This window comes from Ambystoma mexicanum, chromosome 14 (assembly GCF_040938575.1).
Source record: "Ambystoma mexicanum isolate Mex_15411 chromosome 14, UKY_AmexF1_1, whole genome shotgun sequence".
In the NCBI taxonomy this organism is placed as follows: domain Eukaryota; kingdom Metazoa; phylum Chordata; class Amphibia; order Caudata; family Ambystomatidae; genus Ambystoma; species Ambystoma mexicanum.
Genome location: NC_090940.1, coordinates 628,624,419 through 628,642,765, shown reverse-complemented (window position 1 = coordinate 628,642,765; position 18,347 = coordinate 628,624,419). Strand labels below are relative to the sequence as shown.

The 18,347-nt window shown below is 51.6% G+C and overlaps 1 protein-coding gene across 1 annotated transcript in view; it reads right to left on the bottom strand.

The window, feature by feature from the left end:
• Positions 1 to 18,347, bottom strand: part of ARID4A (AT-rich interaction domain 4A) — a 275,404-nt gene that overhangs the window by 13,515 nt on the left and 243,542 nt on the right. The window contains exons 17-20 of the mRNA XM_069638092.1: positions 7,585 to 7,779; positions 3,849 to 3,933; positions 3,557 to 3,755; positions 3,404 to 3,466 (exon numbers count right to left, since the gene is read on the bottom strand). Coding sequence (XP_069494193.1) covers positions 3,404 to 3,466; positions 3,557 to 3,755; positions 3,849 to 3,933; positions 7,585 to 7,779 — 542 coding nt within the window. The remainder of the gene's footprint in view (positions 1 to 3,403; positions 3,467 to 3,556; positions 3,756 to 3,848; positions 3,934 to 7,584; positions 7,780 to 18,347) is intronic.

The following is an 18,347-nucleotide window of genomic DNA, read 5'->3' as shown; positions in this document are numbered from 1 at the left end:
GATCGAAGTGAGCGGCAACGGTCAGGAGCGGTGTTCCACAACTTTTATTTTTTACAGTTAACAGCTCCAGTACTTTTTGCAACCATTTTCATTATTTCGGAACTGAGAGTTAAAACCCACTTCTCCACCGGATATCCATCGGATATCAGTTACAGCTAAAGTGAAATATGTTTCAATTCAATTGGCTGTCAACAAGCACGACTGGAATCCTTGAAAAATGTTTTGCACGTTGCTCCCTTACTTCCTACTTTGTCCATGGCCTGAATCACAGCTACAGTACTTTTTTGGGTACACTTCTACCACTGGCAAGGAGGCCATTCTAGAGGGAGGAACCTGCCGTTGAGAGAGATCTACCCCCCCACCCCAACCTCTCTGCCTGAAGAAGCGTCTAATCTTTAAGAGACTTGGCGGTAGCTTGGGGAAGGGCTCGAGAAGGAAGGTATTTTGGGAGAGAGCGTTGGATGTAGTGTGGCACCCGACCCCAAAAAGCCTTGTGGACAATTCAAAAGGGTCTTGAACTTGATCCTTGCAGCCACCGGGAGCCAGTGGAGAGATTTCAGGGCTGGAGAGATACGATCCCTGGGCTTGAGGCAGTCCTGTTCTGGATTAGTTGCAGAGGGCGGAGTGTAGAGGAAGGCAGATTGAGAAAAATGTTGCAGTAGTCGAGCCTACAGAGAATCAGGGCTCTGGAGACATTGAGCTTCTGGGGGGAAAGTGAGAAAGGGAAGAGTCCCTTTGAGGAGGAGCCGCTGGTATTACGACTCCTTGGCGACGTCTAAGATGTGAGGAGAGAAAGAGTGGCGTCGAAGATGGCACCAAGGTGGTTTTCCTTGCAGGAAGGCAAAGGAAGAGGGCCCACGGTGGGTGGACAGAGTGAGAGGGGAAAGCACGGGCAGGTGCCCCAGTGAGAAGGATCTCCGTTTTACTGGCATTAAGGCAGAGATTGTTGGGGGCACACCAATCCTGAATCGCGGATAGACCGTCAGGAATGAGCGAGGGAGGAGAGGAGCCTGAAGGAAAGCGGAGTGTCATCCGCATAACACTGAAAGTTAGAGGAGAAGGTAGAGATCAGGTGGGCCAATTAGAGTTTGAAAACCCAGGGTGCGAGGATAAAGCCCTGGGGAATGCCACAGGTAGAGAGAGAGGTGGCAGAGAGAAAGGGACCAAGTTGGACATGGGAGGGGCAGTCCAAGAGGAAGGAGGTCAGCCACTCCAGGGCCTGATCCGTGATGCCCAGTTTCTCACGTAGTCGATTGATCAGGATGATGTTGACTGTCAAAAGCAGAGGAAAGATCAAGGAGGATGAGGACAGAAGAAATGCTGGAATAAAGGTTAGAGGGCAGACCTTCAAGCGTGTTCAGGAGTTTCCGTGCCTCTGGCAGCTGTTAAGCCAGACTGATTGTCATGGAGACAACCAACAGATTCAGTGTGGAGTAAGCTGCGAGATGGCCAGCTTTTCCAAGAGTTTGCCCAGGAAAGGGCTGATGGAGTGATAAGTTTGCCGGGCAGGTAGGATCGTCAGATGCTTCTTGAGGAGTTGGTGCACAAGGGGGTGCTTAAGGTGAGATGGGAACATTCCAGTGGCGAAAGAGTGATTACAGAAATCGTCCATGGCTGGAGCAAGGGTGTCAATATGGTCCTTGGTGGTTCTGGAAGAGCAGGGGAGCACCTGTTCAGACGACACATTCATAGATCGACTTGTCTAGAAACCTCGTCAGGTGTTGTCAGAGAGAAAGAGGAGAAAGGAGATGGAAAGGTAGAGATGGCCAAAGCAGGGGGGTTCGGGGGGGGTGCGAGCAAGGAAGAGGAGATAGAGGACAGGATGTCTTTAGTTTTGGCCAGAGCCATACAGAGGGCCTGGGAGGGAACAGGAGAGGTAGAGACTGCAACAGGATTGACTAGTTCATTGCAGATTTTAAAGAGTTTGGCTGTGTTGTTAGAGGCCGCAGATACCCGGGCTTGAATGTGTGCTCTCTTCCTGGAGTGTTATTGCTTCGTCTCGCATTTTGGTGCCAGTCTAGGTATGTTTAAACGTGGCCTGGCATGCTTTACTATAATGTTATTACGTGTCTTCACTGGTCTACGTTGTGCAGCCAGTGGGACATGTTTTCAATGTCGCATGGCATTTTTAATAGGAAAGCATTAATGTTCCTGTGCATTGTTCGTGACTTGCTTGTATTGAGTTACTCTACAAAACAATTGCAAACACTCGTGCTTTTTAGCCAATTTTTCTCAGCAAGTGTGCTGTATATTGCATTCAAACTGGGCCTCATTACAAGTGTGCTGGTCCGGTAACAATGGTGCCTGTAAGCCTACCAGCACGTTGTTACCAGACCGGCACACTAAGTATCTGCCTGCCAGAGTTGCTGTGCCCGGCAGATCTGACCCTACCGAGCACAGTAAGCAGACCGTAACGGAGGCAGGATTCATGGTGCCTTAGACCGGGCAAGGAGCCCCCTGGGACCGAATATGGGATACTGCAAGCCTTAAAACGTTTGATCATAAAAAGGGGGGAGGGCGGCATTTTAGTCACTTGTTTCAACATTAAATACCTTTATTGGGTAGATCTTAGCACCTGCATCGGGGGAAATTCACCGTTCTTAACGGTGCTTCCATGTTCCCCATTCCCATGGAGTCCTATGCGACTATGGGAAAATGGATTTACAGAATTACCAGTACCCGACTTCCCAGCCGCTGGGGTTGTAATACCACAGTGTTACCGGGAAGTCAGGCGGCAGGTTTTTTCTTTCGGGTCTGGTGGCAAGCCGCTAGTATCACCGGCAGGGTTACCGCCAGACCCATAATGAGGCCCACTTATATCTTTCTCCTAGTACAGTGTGCGGCACACCCCTTCAACAGCATGTTTGTGCATATTGTGTAAACGTGATAATCTAAGCCTGCGTGTGGCACGACCCGTGATTTGTCGTCGAGTTGGGAGGCCCTCATCATTGCTCGCAGGGGGCCCCCACATTTTGTTACACACCACTGGTGCTAGCACAGTCCTTGAGGCAGTGTGGAGCGGAAGTTGGAGGAGGCCTGGTGCTAAGCGAGTGACTAGATGCACGAATAAACCTGCGTGCCAAGTGGTACTAAGTGGTGGAGGACATTTGGATGTAGATTCGGGGTACGTTCTGTGTGTGTGCAAGGGGCAAAGGGGGGTCACAATTACTGATTCATGGTGCCTTAGACCGGGCAAGGAGCCCCCTGGGACCGAATATGGGATACTGCAAGCCTTAAAACGGTTCTGATCATAAAAAGGGTGGGTGGGGGTGAGGGCGGCATTTTAGTCACTTGTTTCAACATTAAATACCTTTATTGGGTAGATCTTAGCACCTGCATCGGCATGAATGTTGACATTAGTAAGGAAACCGTGGAGAGGAAGGAAGAAAGGGCAAACGCTCACCATTGGAACCTTGATCAGAGTCATACAATCCCGGGCTGTGCCGCGTCCGTCTCCGGAGGGGCCCTGCAAAGCAAACGCATTGGGGGTTCAGCGCGTTCACTCACTGGGGTGCTCCCCATCCACCCCCACTCCCTCCACCGACCGGCCCCGCACCTTCAGTCCCGTTGGACAGCGGCGAGCTGTCATGCAGGCCCCGGCCTCCGCGGGCTCCAAGCTTTCCTTCACTGCCGGGCATCTTAGACAAGCAACAGGCCAGGTTGGAGAGCAGGCTGGACTTCAGGGCAGGGCGGCCACGCCTGGACCTCAGCTTCTCCTCCTCTCTGCGCTCGTCCACTTCGCTCTCCTCTTTGTTCTAAGGAGACAAAACAGTCCTTTCCGGTCAGGCTACAGTCTGCTGAGGGGCCACTCTACACAAGGGCTCACTATGAACAGATGGCACCCTTACTTTGGTTCTTCTCCTTTGCTTTCGCTTCCGTCCGCCCTTATCAGAGAGCCAGATTATTCGGTCTGCCTTCACCCATTCGTCATACCTAAAAGCAGGGCAAAAAAACGGGGGTCACAAACAAGAACATTCCAGCATCTGTAAAAACACATACATCTTTGCAAAGAAGGATATGATGAGCAGGAGCTAAAAGCCAGTCACACCCTTTCCCCAGACACCCTGGAACCACAGGTTCACCAGCCACACCCTTTCCCCAGGTTCACCAGTCACACTGTACAACAAACATTACCTTCAAGCCAAATCCACTACTAAAGAGTTGTTCAAAATTTTAAAAGACCTGGAATTATCTGGGTGTCACCTACACAAATTACCCAGATTCTCATTCCCTTCACCGCTGACCAACAGCGGACACTTTAGCCATAAACACCATGCACCCAGTCATACAAGCCTGGATGGCTCAACACAAACTATGCTTAAATGCCGATAAGACCGAGCTTCTTATCTTGGGCTCCTATCAGAGACTTAAACTAGATCCCCTTGTTCAAATAATTTGTCATTTACGGTAACACCATCAAAGCGACTAACACTAAAACATTAGGCATATACCTCGATTCCACACTATCTCTCACCAGACAAACCAATGCAGTATCATCGGCCGCGTCCTATACCTGCAAGCTCATTACAGCCTGCCGACCCTTCCTCACACCAGCGAACTGTACTACATTAGCCAGAACCCTGCTTATGTCCAAAATCGATTATTGCAATGCCCGCTACCTTGGTACTAACCAATGCAATCTCAACAAACTGCAGATCAAATCCTCTTAGAGCTGAACCATCCTTCCCCGCCTTCAAGAGCAAGGCCAAAGCCTGACTGTCTAGCCAAGACTTGCCCCGGCACGAACGTGCCTTCACCACCGGTGCTATTTTTCATCAGTGTATAAAACTGCTTTTCAGCATCTGCAATCTTACTGTACCTCATGTATTACCAGTACCTATCTGATGCATACTCGGTGCCCGTTAACGAACCTGATTTACTACCGTTTTTTGCTAGCCTATCTGACTGTAAATGTCTGCGCTCGCCTCCGCTCTACTGTACATTCTGCTTCCGTCAATGTGCTTTGTAACTTGTATTATTGTACGTTCAATCCACCATGTAACTCAAATGATGCGTCCGGATGGCCTTGGGCCTGGTGCGCTTTATGAATAAAGAAAATACAAATACCCTTTCCCCCAGACACCCCGCAATCCCAGGTTCAGTCACCCCCGGTTCACCAGCCATACCCTTTTTGCCGGGTTCACCAACCATACCCTTTTTGCCAGGTTCACCAGCCACCCCCGCTACCCCAGGTTCAGCCACCCCCAGTTCACCAGCCGCCCTCTTCACCCGGGTTCACCAGCCATACCCTTTTTGCCAGGTCCACCAGCCACCCCCAGTTCACCAGCCGCCCTCTTCACCCGGGTTCACCAGCCATACCCTTTTTGCCGGGTTCACCAACCATACCCTTTTTGCCGGGTTCACCAGCCCCCGCCACTCCAGGTTCAGCCACCCCCGGTTCACCAGCCGCACTCTTCACCCGGGTTAACCAGCCCCACCCACTACTCCAGGGTCACGAGCTTTTTTTAAGGTGAAGGCTGTCCCTCAGCATGTGCAGAGCAGCAGAGGGGGGGGGGGGGGGGGTAGGAGGGAAGAAAATATTGGGCAAAAAGGGAGGAAGACTTAGCAGCTCGTCCCATAGCTAGCAAGATGGCCGGAAGAGCATGGCTGGGGCACATGCTCGAGTGGCAGACCTGCCCCGCCAGTGCAGTGTGGGCCCTGGCACTAGTAGAAGTAGTCCTTTGTGTCACACTTGGCAGGAGCTGAATGGCCAACAGCTCATGGCCACTGCAAACCCTCTGCCCATCAGTCTGCAGGTTTGAGATAGGAGGGCGTCAGCTGGCACGATACCAATGCACCCACTACGGGCAGGCATGCTGGCCGCTACAGAAGCAAACGGAATGCAAGGTGCCCTGAAGCCGCCTGGGTCGGGAGGAGGGGTTGCACAGGCACACAGGACGCCCACCGCTCGAGGGCAGGAGGGGGCACACTGGGCCATGGCCTCGTGCCCGATATATCCCGGAGAGTGGGCCCCACTATACCGGATAAGGAGGACCACCTTAACACGTGTTTAAAAATACAAGTAAAAATAATCTCTCACCAGTGTCAATCATAATTAAGATGTGCGTGTTATGCCCCCCCCCCCCCCCAACATAACATGGAATAATCAACCTGAGCAGGGCAATTAGATCGAGGCGTCCCCGCGCCCCCCGGGGCCAGGCACAGCACCCTGGTGCGGGGCGTCTCCATTCTCTACTGCTTGCAGTGCTCTGCATCTGCCCGGGCCCTGGAGAACTCCGCTGCGTGCCCACAGTCTGCTCCCGGGCACAGGCCTCGTTCCGCCCAGACTGGCTCTACTAGAGAGGTTCGTTACAGACTTGCATCCGAGCTGTAATCCCCGGGGCTGCCCATCCCTTGCCGCCCCCACATAGCGCCTCCCGCGCCCGACGCCCCAGACCCCCCCCCCTGTGCCATCTCCCTCCCATGTGCCAATGCCTCCCTTGCCGGGCATCCCCTACCCGTGACAGCTCCCTCCCATGTACCAGTCCCCCCCCCCGCCATACGGTGCCAGACATCCCCCCCACCCCCATCTCTGATATGTGCCAGCTTTCCTTCCCGTGAACCAGTCCCCCTCGGTCCGCCGGGCATCACCTGTGACATCTCCCGGCCATGCCAGTCCCTTCCTGGCCGGGCATCCCCCCACCAGTGACTGCTGCCCACACGTACCAGTGCCTCGCCGCCTTACGCGGCCAGACATTCCCCCCCTCTCCCACCCAACTGCGACATCTCTCGGCCATGCCAGTCCCTCCCTGGCCGGGCATCGCCCCCACCTGTGACATCTCCCGGCCATGCCAGTCCCTCCCTGGCCGGGCATCGCCCCCAATTGCGACATCTCTCGGCCATGCCAGTCCCTCCCTGGCCGGGCATCGCCCCCACCTGTGACATCTCCCGGCCATGCCAGTCTATTCCTGGCCGGGCATCCCCCCACCAGTGACTGCTGCCCACACGTACCAGTGCCTCGCCGCCTTAAGCGGCCAGACATCGCCCGATCTGTGCCAGCTGCCTCACGGGGCCAGACATCCTCCCCCTACCTGTGCATCTCCCGGCCATGCCAGTCCCTCCTCTGCTCTGACCATCTCGCTCCTAGTCCAGCCTCTCCCCCGAGCCCCTCGCTACTCACCCCGGGTCCTGGCGGCGGTTCAGCTGCTCCGTGTGCGGACTGCGGGTCTGGGGGGCTAGTGCAGGTGTCCTGACCCCTCACACTGCCTCATGCGCATTTATGAGTCTTTCCCGTGCCAGACTGGGCACCTCCCCCTGCCCTGGTACCTGTGCAGAGGCCCTTCACGCCCACGCCCCCAACCCCGGGGGTGATCCTATTCTACTTACTGGCCTAGAAACATTGTCCAATGAGGGGGCTGCGTCGTAACCTGAACATTAACTTTTGATGGGCGACCAGCCGAGGTCATCAAGGCCTATTCTGCCCCTCCCCGGGGGGTCCCACGCACTCCACCCCCAATCATCACCTGCCATTTGGCTCGGCTTCACTGTACAACCCGCGGGGGGCTGCACACTGAACGCCGCCCGGCCCCCTGCGGTGCTCCCGGGCCCCTTTGTCTCTGGTACGGGGGGGGTGGGGGCGCTCACCTGACGTTCCAGCCGTAGTAGTGCACCAGGTAGAGGAGCTCGCCATTGTCCGTCTCCGTGCTCTTGATGTTGGCCTCGTAGATCTTCTGCGCCTTGCCGCGCCCGTACTTGACCTTGACTTTGGTGCCGGTCAGGGACGAGTCCGAGTCCCCTCCGTCCGAGCCCCGAGGCTCGGCCCCGTCTTTGCTGCTGCTTCTGCAAGACACACAAGACACGGCGTTAGCTAGCAGGGTACACAACACCACAACACCCCCCCCCCCCCCAGAACCATGGCAGTAGCATTGCACCTACACCGAGGCGCAGGATCCCCATCACCAGAAGGCGCAACAAGAGAACTCACTTACCTTAACCCGAGCAGCGCCCCCACCGCTGCTCCAGGCACCCCACGGCACCCAACACCCACCTGCTCCCTACAGCGAGCAGCATCTTTCCAGCCCTGCACACATGAACCGTAACCTGCCCCCCGCCACTACTAACCGAACCCCTGGCCCCTGCCCCTCGCAGACTCTGAAGCGCATGGAAACCGTGGCCATAGCAGGGGGCGCGCTGCACAAAATCCCAGGGCAGCAGAGACTTGCCTGACTGGCAGAGGCCGGTGATGCTCTAGATCTGCATATGGGGGGGGGGGGGTCCAATGCAACGATACTAATGGTGATGGCACTGAGGAGCAGGAGGGTAAACCATTGTGTCGCTTAAATCGGCCCCATTGTTAGGGAGTTTCTCCAATGTGTGTGTTTTAGACGCAGTGAGCTTGAATTATTTGCCCAGGGTCACACACTTTGGAACCGTGACGCAGAGGTTATCCCGCTCAGCAATTTAATCATTGGACCACACACATACCAAGCTTTATTTAGTACAAATATTTAAGATTTGAATTCCAAGGCCTACAATGATACTTTCTCAAAGAAGCTACTTGCAAAATACACAAATTACAGCAACGCATCACCGTAGCTTTATTTCTCACACCCAGCCACAGAATACCAAATAGTGCAGCCTGAACCCCCCCCCCCCCCCCCCCCCCCCAGATGAACACGATGGAACGTTCACTGAGTGGTGTAACAGGCACCGCTAGCTGTGGAGTTTCTCTCCCACACTCCCAGCTCGATGTGTGATGTTAAGAACACGTTTCAACTTGGAACCTTGCATGGGTATAAACATACTCAAAACGATTGGTGCGGTTTGGGGCCGTCCATCTGGAAAGGCCCCGGCAGGTCGTTAGGCTGCTGCTGCCTGCGGGCCTACACTGCATCTCAGCCAGGCGGCCAGGCCACGACCGGCCGGGGACACGGCAGAGCCCACGCTGAACGCGTCTCCACAGACCGCTTGCACCCGTGTACCGCATGACACGGCCACCCCGGCATGCAGCCACGGCACTGCCATGCCCAGCAGCCCAGCAAAACCCAACGCCCCAAGCTACATGGCCCCGACCCCAGGAAGAGGAACGGCCGTGGGGATCTGCATGGCCAGCGGTGAATAACCCAATCACACCTACACGCAGTGGCTCCCCTCCTAGCCGTACTCCAATGCAAGAGCTTCGCCTTCTATACAACCGAACTAAAAGCACACCGAGGAAATGACCAGTGCCATCTGGTCCCCAGATGAGAAACGCACCCCAGTACCCTGCGAGTGGCACCTTGACCACACTAACACTCTCCAACACAACATGATGCAGATGAGCGGTCTTGGCCCAAACTCTCCCCGAATGCAGATTCTCCATTAATGCAACTTCAGTAATATCCAGTTTTGTGTGACGCTTCTTGCCAAATTCTTCAATTCTAAGCGCTATTTCATGGTTCTCAAGGATAAAAGGAGGATTCATCCATGGCAGGATTCAAAGCTTTGGGTGCAAACCACCCACGCACACACGTCAGAGACGAGCGCCTAACTCACTGAGCAATCCCCGTCAGTGGAAAGAGACAGTCTTTTTTAATGTATGGCTGCAAGGTGGAATTCGGCTTCCTTGTCCTGGTACTGCGTGAACAGACTTAGATTCATTTTATAGGGTGAGGGGTGGCGGGAGTTAAGTGGCTGCTCCCTCTCCTCCCCCAACCCCAAGATGCTCCACTGACTGGCAGCACGTGCGCTCCGCAGTCCAAAAGAATGAGGCTGCACGCATCAGGCTGAAAAGATCCTAAACTCCAGAATTCTGACAATGCAATGAGCTGCTGCCCTTCCTCTCTGGAGCAGAGGCCAGCAGCTGGACTACAACTCCCATCACACCCCAGCATTGCCTACGGTGGCTAAAGCGCGTGCGATGCAGAGCCCTGCTCTGTGGCAGGAGTGCATGCATTTGGGCAGCCTGGAGAGGTCTCTCCAAGATGGCCCCGGCACCCTAAGCCCCGAGCTACTAAAGCAGGACAGCCTCCGGGGGTATTAGCATACTTGAGCGAAAAACATTTGGCCTGGTCGTTTTTTCAGTCAAATTAAATAAAAGAAATATATGGGAATGGGTAAGGGAATATCTGCTCAAGGCGAGAGGAAAGGGGGAGGGCTTGCGGGACACGCTTTTTCAACCACAAAAAAATGGGTCCCCTTGAAAGTATTGGGGTGCCGCAGATACCCTAGGACCTGTGAAGGAATAGGAAGGTTTCCACCAGCGGGAGCCCCAACACTGGAAGCGACAAGGACCATTCACTGAAGCAGCCAGCTGCACGGGAGGACTCCACGAGGCTGCAGAAGGGACCCCCTTTCCCGCAACCACACATCAGCCTCAGTGGGGAGCCCATCAAATGGGAGAGCAGCAGCTGCTACCTGGGTAGGACCCTGGACAGCAAACTCAACTGGAGAAGCCACATCGAGACTACTCAGCAGAAGGCAACAGCAAAGATGGCAGCGCGGTACCCACTCCTGAAGACCACGTCCATGCCCCTCCGGACAAAGATCAACGTCTACAAGGAGATCAACAGACCAATCCTGACGTATGCCTCCCCAGCATGGATGACCTGCCATGAACGACACCGGAAGGGCCTTCAGATAGTCCAGAACAAGGCCCTGCGGATATCGTCTGGAGCTCCAATCTTCACAAGCATAGCAGACCTTGACATCGAGATGTTGGATGAACATCTAGCGAAGCTGCGGAAGAACTTCTGCCAAGGACTGGATCAGAACCCGAACCCTCTGATCAGAAGACTCACTGCCACCACTGCAAACCCCTTCGACCGCTACCCGCGGCCATCACTGCGAAGACCCTGTGAAACCAGCCCTACTGTGACAAGACCACACAAACCAAGAAGAATACAAACTCACGACTACGCACTCAACCGGAGAAGATGGAGTAATGAGGCTCAAGCCTCGGTATCCAAAAGCCACTGCTGATGGATAAAAATCAACAAGAAGAACAAGCGAAACGGCTGCATTGGGTCTGCGCCATCTCATCCCTTCCCATTCCAAGCCCTGCCTCCCACTGGAGCCTTCCCACTTGCTCCCATCTCAGGGAAAACCGATAGGCAAGCTGGCAAGCCTGGGGAAGGACACGGGGTCTAGGCTTCTGCTGGGGGTGCCCACATGTCATGCGAGTAAGTACAGGAAGCAGACACCATCCCAAATCCTGTACCAGCCACCCACTACAGGCTTACCAGCTCAGAACCCTGGTCTCGCCGCTTGCAGAAAACCCACGGGCACATGGCTAGCCCCCAATCACAATGGTCCCCTTGGCACAGCATACGAGCAAGGTAGACTGAGGCAGACCGCCCTGAAGGAGGAGAAACGGGGGCTGTCTAGGCACAATGGCCCTCCATTCCTATGGTTATCTGACCCGGCCCTTTCCCAGCGAAGGAAGCCCCCGTTTTTGCTCACTTGTCACGGGGAAACAGTTTCCCTTTTCTTGTTACAGGTCATTTATTTTTGGGTAACTTAAGAACTGACTTTCCTACCAAAACTTCAGGACCAACACTATCCTGTGGCTGAAAGCGAATGCTCGCTAATGTAGAGCTGATTGAAGTGACTGCTCATCAATCCTGTATATTTTGATATTGGAAATACTTTCATGGTCATATAGTGCTCAGGACAGCCTTAGTTGTCGCGGACTAGTGCATGGCCGTGTGCGTTTTCCCCTGGAAGCGAGGTGGGACTGTCTGGTCCCAATCCACATACTGCTGCCTGCATTTCTAGTGTGCATTGTTGCAGGAGACCAGCAGTGGTCCTTGATCGGTCCACTGTTAGAGTGCATGAGTGGGAGTCCTGTCTTTGGATAAGGAGGAGTGTGTGAGGAATTAGACCATACGCTCGCCTTTTTTTTTTTTGTTGAAATTGTAAATGAATTAATGATGGTAGCTCAACCTCCCGAAAATGTGTGGGGCTAATCTGTACACATTCTCCTGTGCTCACCGCACAACATGCACATATACCCGTGTACTCTGGGTGGACACAGCCTATAGGTGTAGTCCGTCCGATCATATTTAGTTGGTATAGGTCAGTACACCATGTCATCTCAGAAGAGGGGGGGGGTGGGAGGGGTGATCAAACCATCCGCTTGCCACAGCCAGCCTGCTCAGTCTCCATGGATCCGGCCTGTCCTTTTGTTGGGCCATGCAGCAGGTGGCAGAAGTTAGCATACGGATAAGAGTACTTCGAACAGGCCCACCTGGGGTCTGGGGCTGCAGAGGTTAACAAAGGAGACAGGAAACGCTAAAACCTTTCATATGCACTGTCAACCTGAAGCCAGCTTCCACACTTCGTATCGATTGACAGTGAAATGTCATGCCTGGGACTGCGTGTATTATAGTAGTCATTGCTGCAGGGGGAACCCATTCAGAAGGTAGGAGTATGTGGATTAATGGCACCAGGCATTCTGGTCTCACAGCAGCTTCAAAGCAGACCTGCCACTTTAATCAGGAACCAGAGAGTGCTACATTGACCAGAGACCCCCTTTGATCAACAGACAGGAAGATGGGTGGGACCAAGTATTACATGTTTTCACCCCTTTACCTTTTCTGTTGCAAAGCACACTGGTTATGACCTCATGCATACAGGAGATTGTTGGTGGGGACCTAAGAATGGTTAAGGTAGGCTTGGCCTACAACTATCCCTGTGGTCCATTTGGCTTTTAAAGAGGGTTGAGCCTCTCTTTTGGGCAGATAATCTGAAGACGTAGTAAGAGAACTCATCACTCATCATTGCACCTTGGCTGAAGGTACAGTCTGCCTCAACTCTTACGCCAGTGAAGGAAGGGCAGGACCTCCAAGAAGGAAGCAAACCCCCCCCCCCCTCGCGCCCTACCCCGCAGCCCCCATAATCTCTCTCAGGGAACAGAGAGATACTGAATCCAGAGGACCCGCCAGTAGCTCCAGAACCGGTACCCAGCCAGCACACAGTGTGCCCTGCTAGACTCTGCAGCAAGCTTCCTAGGTGGTAAGTGCCAGAGTCTCTGGACCAAACATATGGACTAAGCCAAAATGTATTTTAAAAACCATGGGCTGACATTAAACCTTGTAAAATCTAAGATTTTGGTGATAGGAAAAAAAAATATATATATATTAAAGCACACCCCTAGTTGGTCACTTAAGAGTGAATCTCTTGTGGTTGTGAACAATGGGTCATGGAGAAATCATATGGGCATCAGTTCAAATCAAGGGCATGTCTCTTTGGCGGACTCATGCGCTTCTACCATCAATCCGGAGCCAGACTCCTGGACACATGTTTGCAGGTAATGCAGTCCAAGATTACATTTGGCTACTCCTTACGGGACAGACGTGTGGGGTCTGGAGACTATGCAAAACAGGGGTCTTCGCAGGTTGATAGGCCTACTTCCCGACTCCCCTGTAGATGCCGTTTGCTTCGGACTAGGTGTGATCAATATCTCCCTTTTAGTAGAACAGCGCTTTTTGGACTACTTTTTTAAAAGGGTCTACATGGCCATTTTTTTTTAACCCCAATTTATTGGCAGCAGTGTCGCAACTCAGCCAGCATAGTGAGCGAACATTGGCTCTCATGCAGGCAGAATGTCTAGTTGGAAAATTACAGCAGAGGAGGCACATGCAGTGCATTTAAAAGCCGGCCCCAAATCCAAAGGGGCAGCCGTGTTGGAAGCGGGTGCATTCTTAAAGCAAGCGATTACGCTCCCATTCTTAAGGTTCTAGGACCATGTCTTGGCGTTTCTGAAATGCTCACCAACAATAGTAGGACTACACTCTCCTAAGAGCCGCAGATTGCTGCTTATGACACGGATACATGCATCACCATTGCAAGCAAGCGGGCCCTGGCAGGGGCAGAGAAAACTTGGCCCTGTGGTCTGGGTTGTACGGGGAACAGTTTGTAGGTTCACAATTCATACGAGGAGACGCTGGCCAAGACAGGATTTTTACCATAATATAAGGGGAAAAAAACTTTTTTTTAGGAATACCAATGATGTAACATTTTTATCTGATGCAGTCAATTTTATTAAGGAAGCTTTTAAAGTGTCAAATATTTTTGGAAAAAAAGGAATCTTATTTCACACAGCGTTTGTTGATAATGTTATTTATTGTTGTATCATCATGTTAATGGTCGCATTGTCTGGATAAAATTAATTTCTCTCTGGACCAAACCAAGGACAGGGCAGCTGCCTGCAACACTCTCCTCAGCTTTGGGCCGTCCGCCTTAAAGGACGACACAAGCCTAGTGAAGAAACTGGAAGTGCATCGACAAGCATCTACTGGCGTCTGCATTCATTGATATTTTTGTGCTAGTCGGGGGCCTTCAAGCTGCAACCGACTTCACCGCTGATTGTTACGCCGCAGTCGCTAAAGCCATCCGAGATGCCTCGACCAGTCCTTCAGAACCGCGGACCAGCACTGAGACAATAGTTCCGGACCCCAAGCAGCCATGTAGGCCAGCCTGCAGCTGTCCGTCCAGCTTCGGCCGCTGAACTGCCCAATACTCACAGCTGTCTCCTGCCTTGAACTCTTGTTGCAGAAGCTGCAAAGCACCCTGAAACCGACTCGGCCTTGTCGAACACCAAGAACGCCTACACCACATGGTACATTGTGGTTTGGTCCCCCTGGTTCTTCTCCAAAGGCCCCTAGACATTTTATGACCCATTGCTCCCTTTGTGTTGAAACCAAATATCCTTGAACTATTGCAACTAAATACTATACAAACTACCCTCCTATCAGTAGCCAGAGTGCATCCCTTTTCCTTCTTTGAAACAGTCTGTCCTCTGCATTCCTAACAGGGTGTGTTGTGTTTCGTAGTGTGCTAGAAGAGTCTGTTGTGATAATACAAGATATTTGTATACAACCTTCACTGGATCGTTGGGTAATTGTATTTTTGCTGTGTTGCAACTGACAAACGATCCAAGATCTTCAGGTGATGAGCCCGCCATTGCATCCACCTTACAACAATTGGACATGGAGGTTTAGAATTTGCTTGTGTTTCCAGTCTGCTCAGGTGTACTGGAGGTGTGGGGCTGATTGATTGCTTAGAAAATGATAGTCAACCATGGACAGCTGGTGCCCCGGGAGTTGGTTTGTCACCGAGTCCTACAGCCATGCTCTAGCAATCCTGAAAGGAGCCAAGCCAAGTATCCTGCATTGCTGAAGTTGAGCGACAAGACTGTGGATCCGTCTGAAGGAGGCCTGGCAAACAACTTCTGATACGGTCCTGGAAAAGCTCTGTCTGGCAAGAGATCTTTAGAAGTAATTAGCTGGAGTTTGAAGTTTGGGCCACCGGGCAGCAGACGTTGCTGGTCCGTGTTGAGGCTCGGAACCTTGGGGAAATCAACATTTTGTGCTACTGAGCGCTTAAAGGTCCCTCTTGCCTAATTCTGTGGTGCCAGCATTGAGGGGACCCAAGATATGAGGCAAAGTCCAACTGGGACAAAAGTCCTCTTTCCCTTCCCCAGCCACCCGACCCTTGTGCTGCCATTCATTAGTGGCTGTAGTCAAACGAGTTTCGCTGCATTCTCCACCCCCAAGAGCTTGCACCAGCAATAGTAGCCAACCAGAATAGAGCTTGAACCTGTAACCCCTGGGCATCGAGGACTGGAGCGGACGGTGGGAAATGCGTCCTCGGACCCTCTTCTGATGACCTGGTCGAGCCCCAAGAAGAATCGGCGATCGGTCGGTGAGTTACAGACCTGGGCCCCCTCCCTGCCTCCCATGTCCCCCATTTAAAAGTTGGGTTACTTAAGTTTGATAACACTTTGGCTTTGCCAATGCTTGCCCGCGCAAGTCTTCCAAAATAAGGAAACAGTTTTGTTAGTTACATTAGCGTGTCCTGTGACCAGTGGAACAATTACCAGGTCCCCAGGACCCCTACCCTCATTGTTTCCTGCTTCACAAACTTCCTTGAAACTTTGGTGAACTTCAGGGCATAGAGCCCCATTCAACATAGGGTTGGACTTTTGAAGTTAGGGTTTTGTGATTGCTGAGACCCAACAGTGTCATACGATTAATTTACCTTTCAGGTTTTGGAGTATTTCTGTAATTGCTGCACTGTCCAAGTGGATGTATTCATATGTTTTACGTTAGTTTGTGAGATACTATTACTTGCTTACAGTCATTCATTATGTGCGTTTAGCTATATAGTAAATGTTTATTTTATAACTAATTGTCTAATGGTTCTTCGGACTTGTACCAGTACTGCAACCACATAAAGGTCCCCTGGTACAAAAATGGCACCTTTGCTCATTAAAAAAATGCCAACCCCCCCATTACTGTGACCAAGGGCAGCAGGGGTATCCCCTGCTTCCGTTTCCGTTAAATGGAGAGCCGGCGGCAGGGGGTAGGTTGGAAAATAAATAAAAAAGGCACCCTTCCGTGTGTGCCTCCGTTAAGGTAAGGGAGGGTGTGGGATGCAAGCCACAGTGGTCTATATGATCACTGTGCTGCTCCAAGCATTTTTGTCAGAAGAATTACGGTCGGCGCAGTGATCACAGATTAAGGTTATTCCTGTCTAGTTACCTTTTGCACTCACTGTAGACCCTTTACCAAGCTCACCATTCCTGAGACTTGGCCTTGACACCTCACCTTGCTACCCTGAATGGTTTGGCTATAGCTCCCAGAGTTGCTCCTTTCCCAATCATCTGGTGGTCTCCTATACATCTGTCCACCAGATCAGGGAGACTGTTCGCAGTCCGGTCTGTGTTTGAACCAAGGTTGCAAGCAGCAACATTGCATGAAGAAATCTGCAAAGAACAGCGTGTGAGGCGTATGTGATGAGCGATGCGAATACAATTGAATATCCAAGGAGTGACTTAACTTTTGAAACCAAGATAGACACCCTACACAGAGTGGTCTGGCACCATGTGGGTGTCCATTCGAAGGTCTCCGTTAGGTACCCAATTGAGAATGTAAAATTGTCATCTGTGAAACATAAGTGGTTTTGCAACAGGTCAAGCTAAACCCTGAGCACATTCGAAAGTCTTCCATAGTTAATACTATAATTGGTGCGAGCCCGGCTGAGGGAGACTAATTGTGTTAAAAGCGATCCGAACCCGGCTGAGGGGCATCCAGGGTCAAGAGTGAATTGCCCGACTTGAATATTTGTAAATGAACTATTTGTTTGTTTGTTTTGGTACATCAGGCCTCTGAATCAAGAGACTTTGATAACTAAAGGGATTTGGGCACAGAAGACCCTGATGTTGGTAATAGAACTCTGTCCTCGTGCCGAAGAAGCCCAAGAGTGTGCTATAATCGAGTGAAACGCATTGTCCCAGGCTGTAAACGTGGGGAAGGGAGGCCAACGGCCGTAACATCCGGACTTATTTTTGAGAACATGACCCCACACTACTTGTATTAGCTGCAAGGATTGGCAATAGTTTTTTTTAGCATAGGCCCTTTTATTTTGACAAGACTCTACCAGTACTGCATTATTATTTGATGGTCATAGCTTGCTCCCATCTGTACATTTAGATAGGTGTTTATCACACAATTGATGAAGTTCAATAAACACCCTTGAACTGTGGTCACTTGTGCCTATTTTTCTTTGATACTATGCCTCCCTTACACAATGGACTGCCAAAATCAATCCGGGCGACCGGGGGAGGTGGTTTAGATTTTGAGGGGCCACCCTGTTATGGTGCACAGGAGACACTGGCCTAAAAAAAAAAAAAAAATAAAAAAAAAGGTAAGGTCAGAAAGCGGCAAGGCTTAGCCTCAGGGAGGGTGCGAGTGGTCTAGGGCTACAAAAAGTCCATGCAGAACACCAACAAAAATTCAAGTTAGAGAGGGTAAATATACACACCGATTTATTAGGCCTTTAAAATGCACACTACAAGTAAACTCCGCAGTCAAATATTGTCATACACTATGAAACAGATGTACACATTCACCATTTGGAGAAGAAGGAACATTAGATTCAATGGCCAGGGCAACACAGGGAAGTATCTGGAAATCATGAAATTCATAAAAGACTTACAATAACCACCGAATATCTCCCCTAATAGACAAAGAGTCGAACCCTAAGATGGTTTGGAGCCTTGTACCCTAAAGCCATAAGTTCCAAAGTTATACTTCACAGGTATGTTTATTAAGAGATTTGGGTGATGCCAGTGGTTATGATCACAAAGTTAAAAAGTTAAGTATCAGGTAAGTAAACATCCTATTAATAGGGTAGACCTAGAAAGGGATCCTTGGCCAGGCCTCCACAACCAGTCAGTAAAGAGTAGTTGAAGTACAGGGCTTTATGCACCCTTTGAAACATCTGGAGAAAGGGGGGTGGGGTGGTGGTGGTGTAGGAGGAGAAGGGTAGGGGGCAGCAACAGGTATGCTAACTTAACCTTCCCCCTTCCGACATAGATTTCTCCAGAGACCACTGAGGAGGGCAGTCTTCTGGGCTTGGTCCGG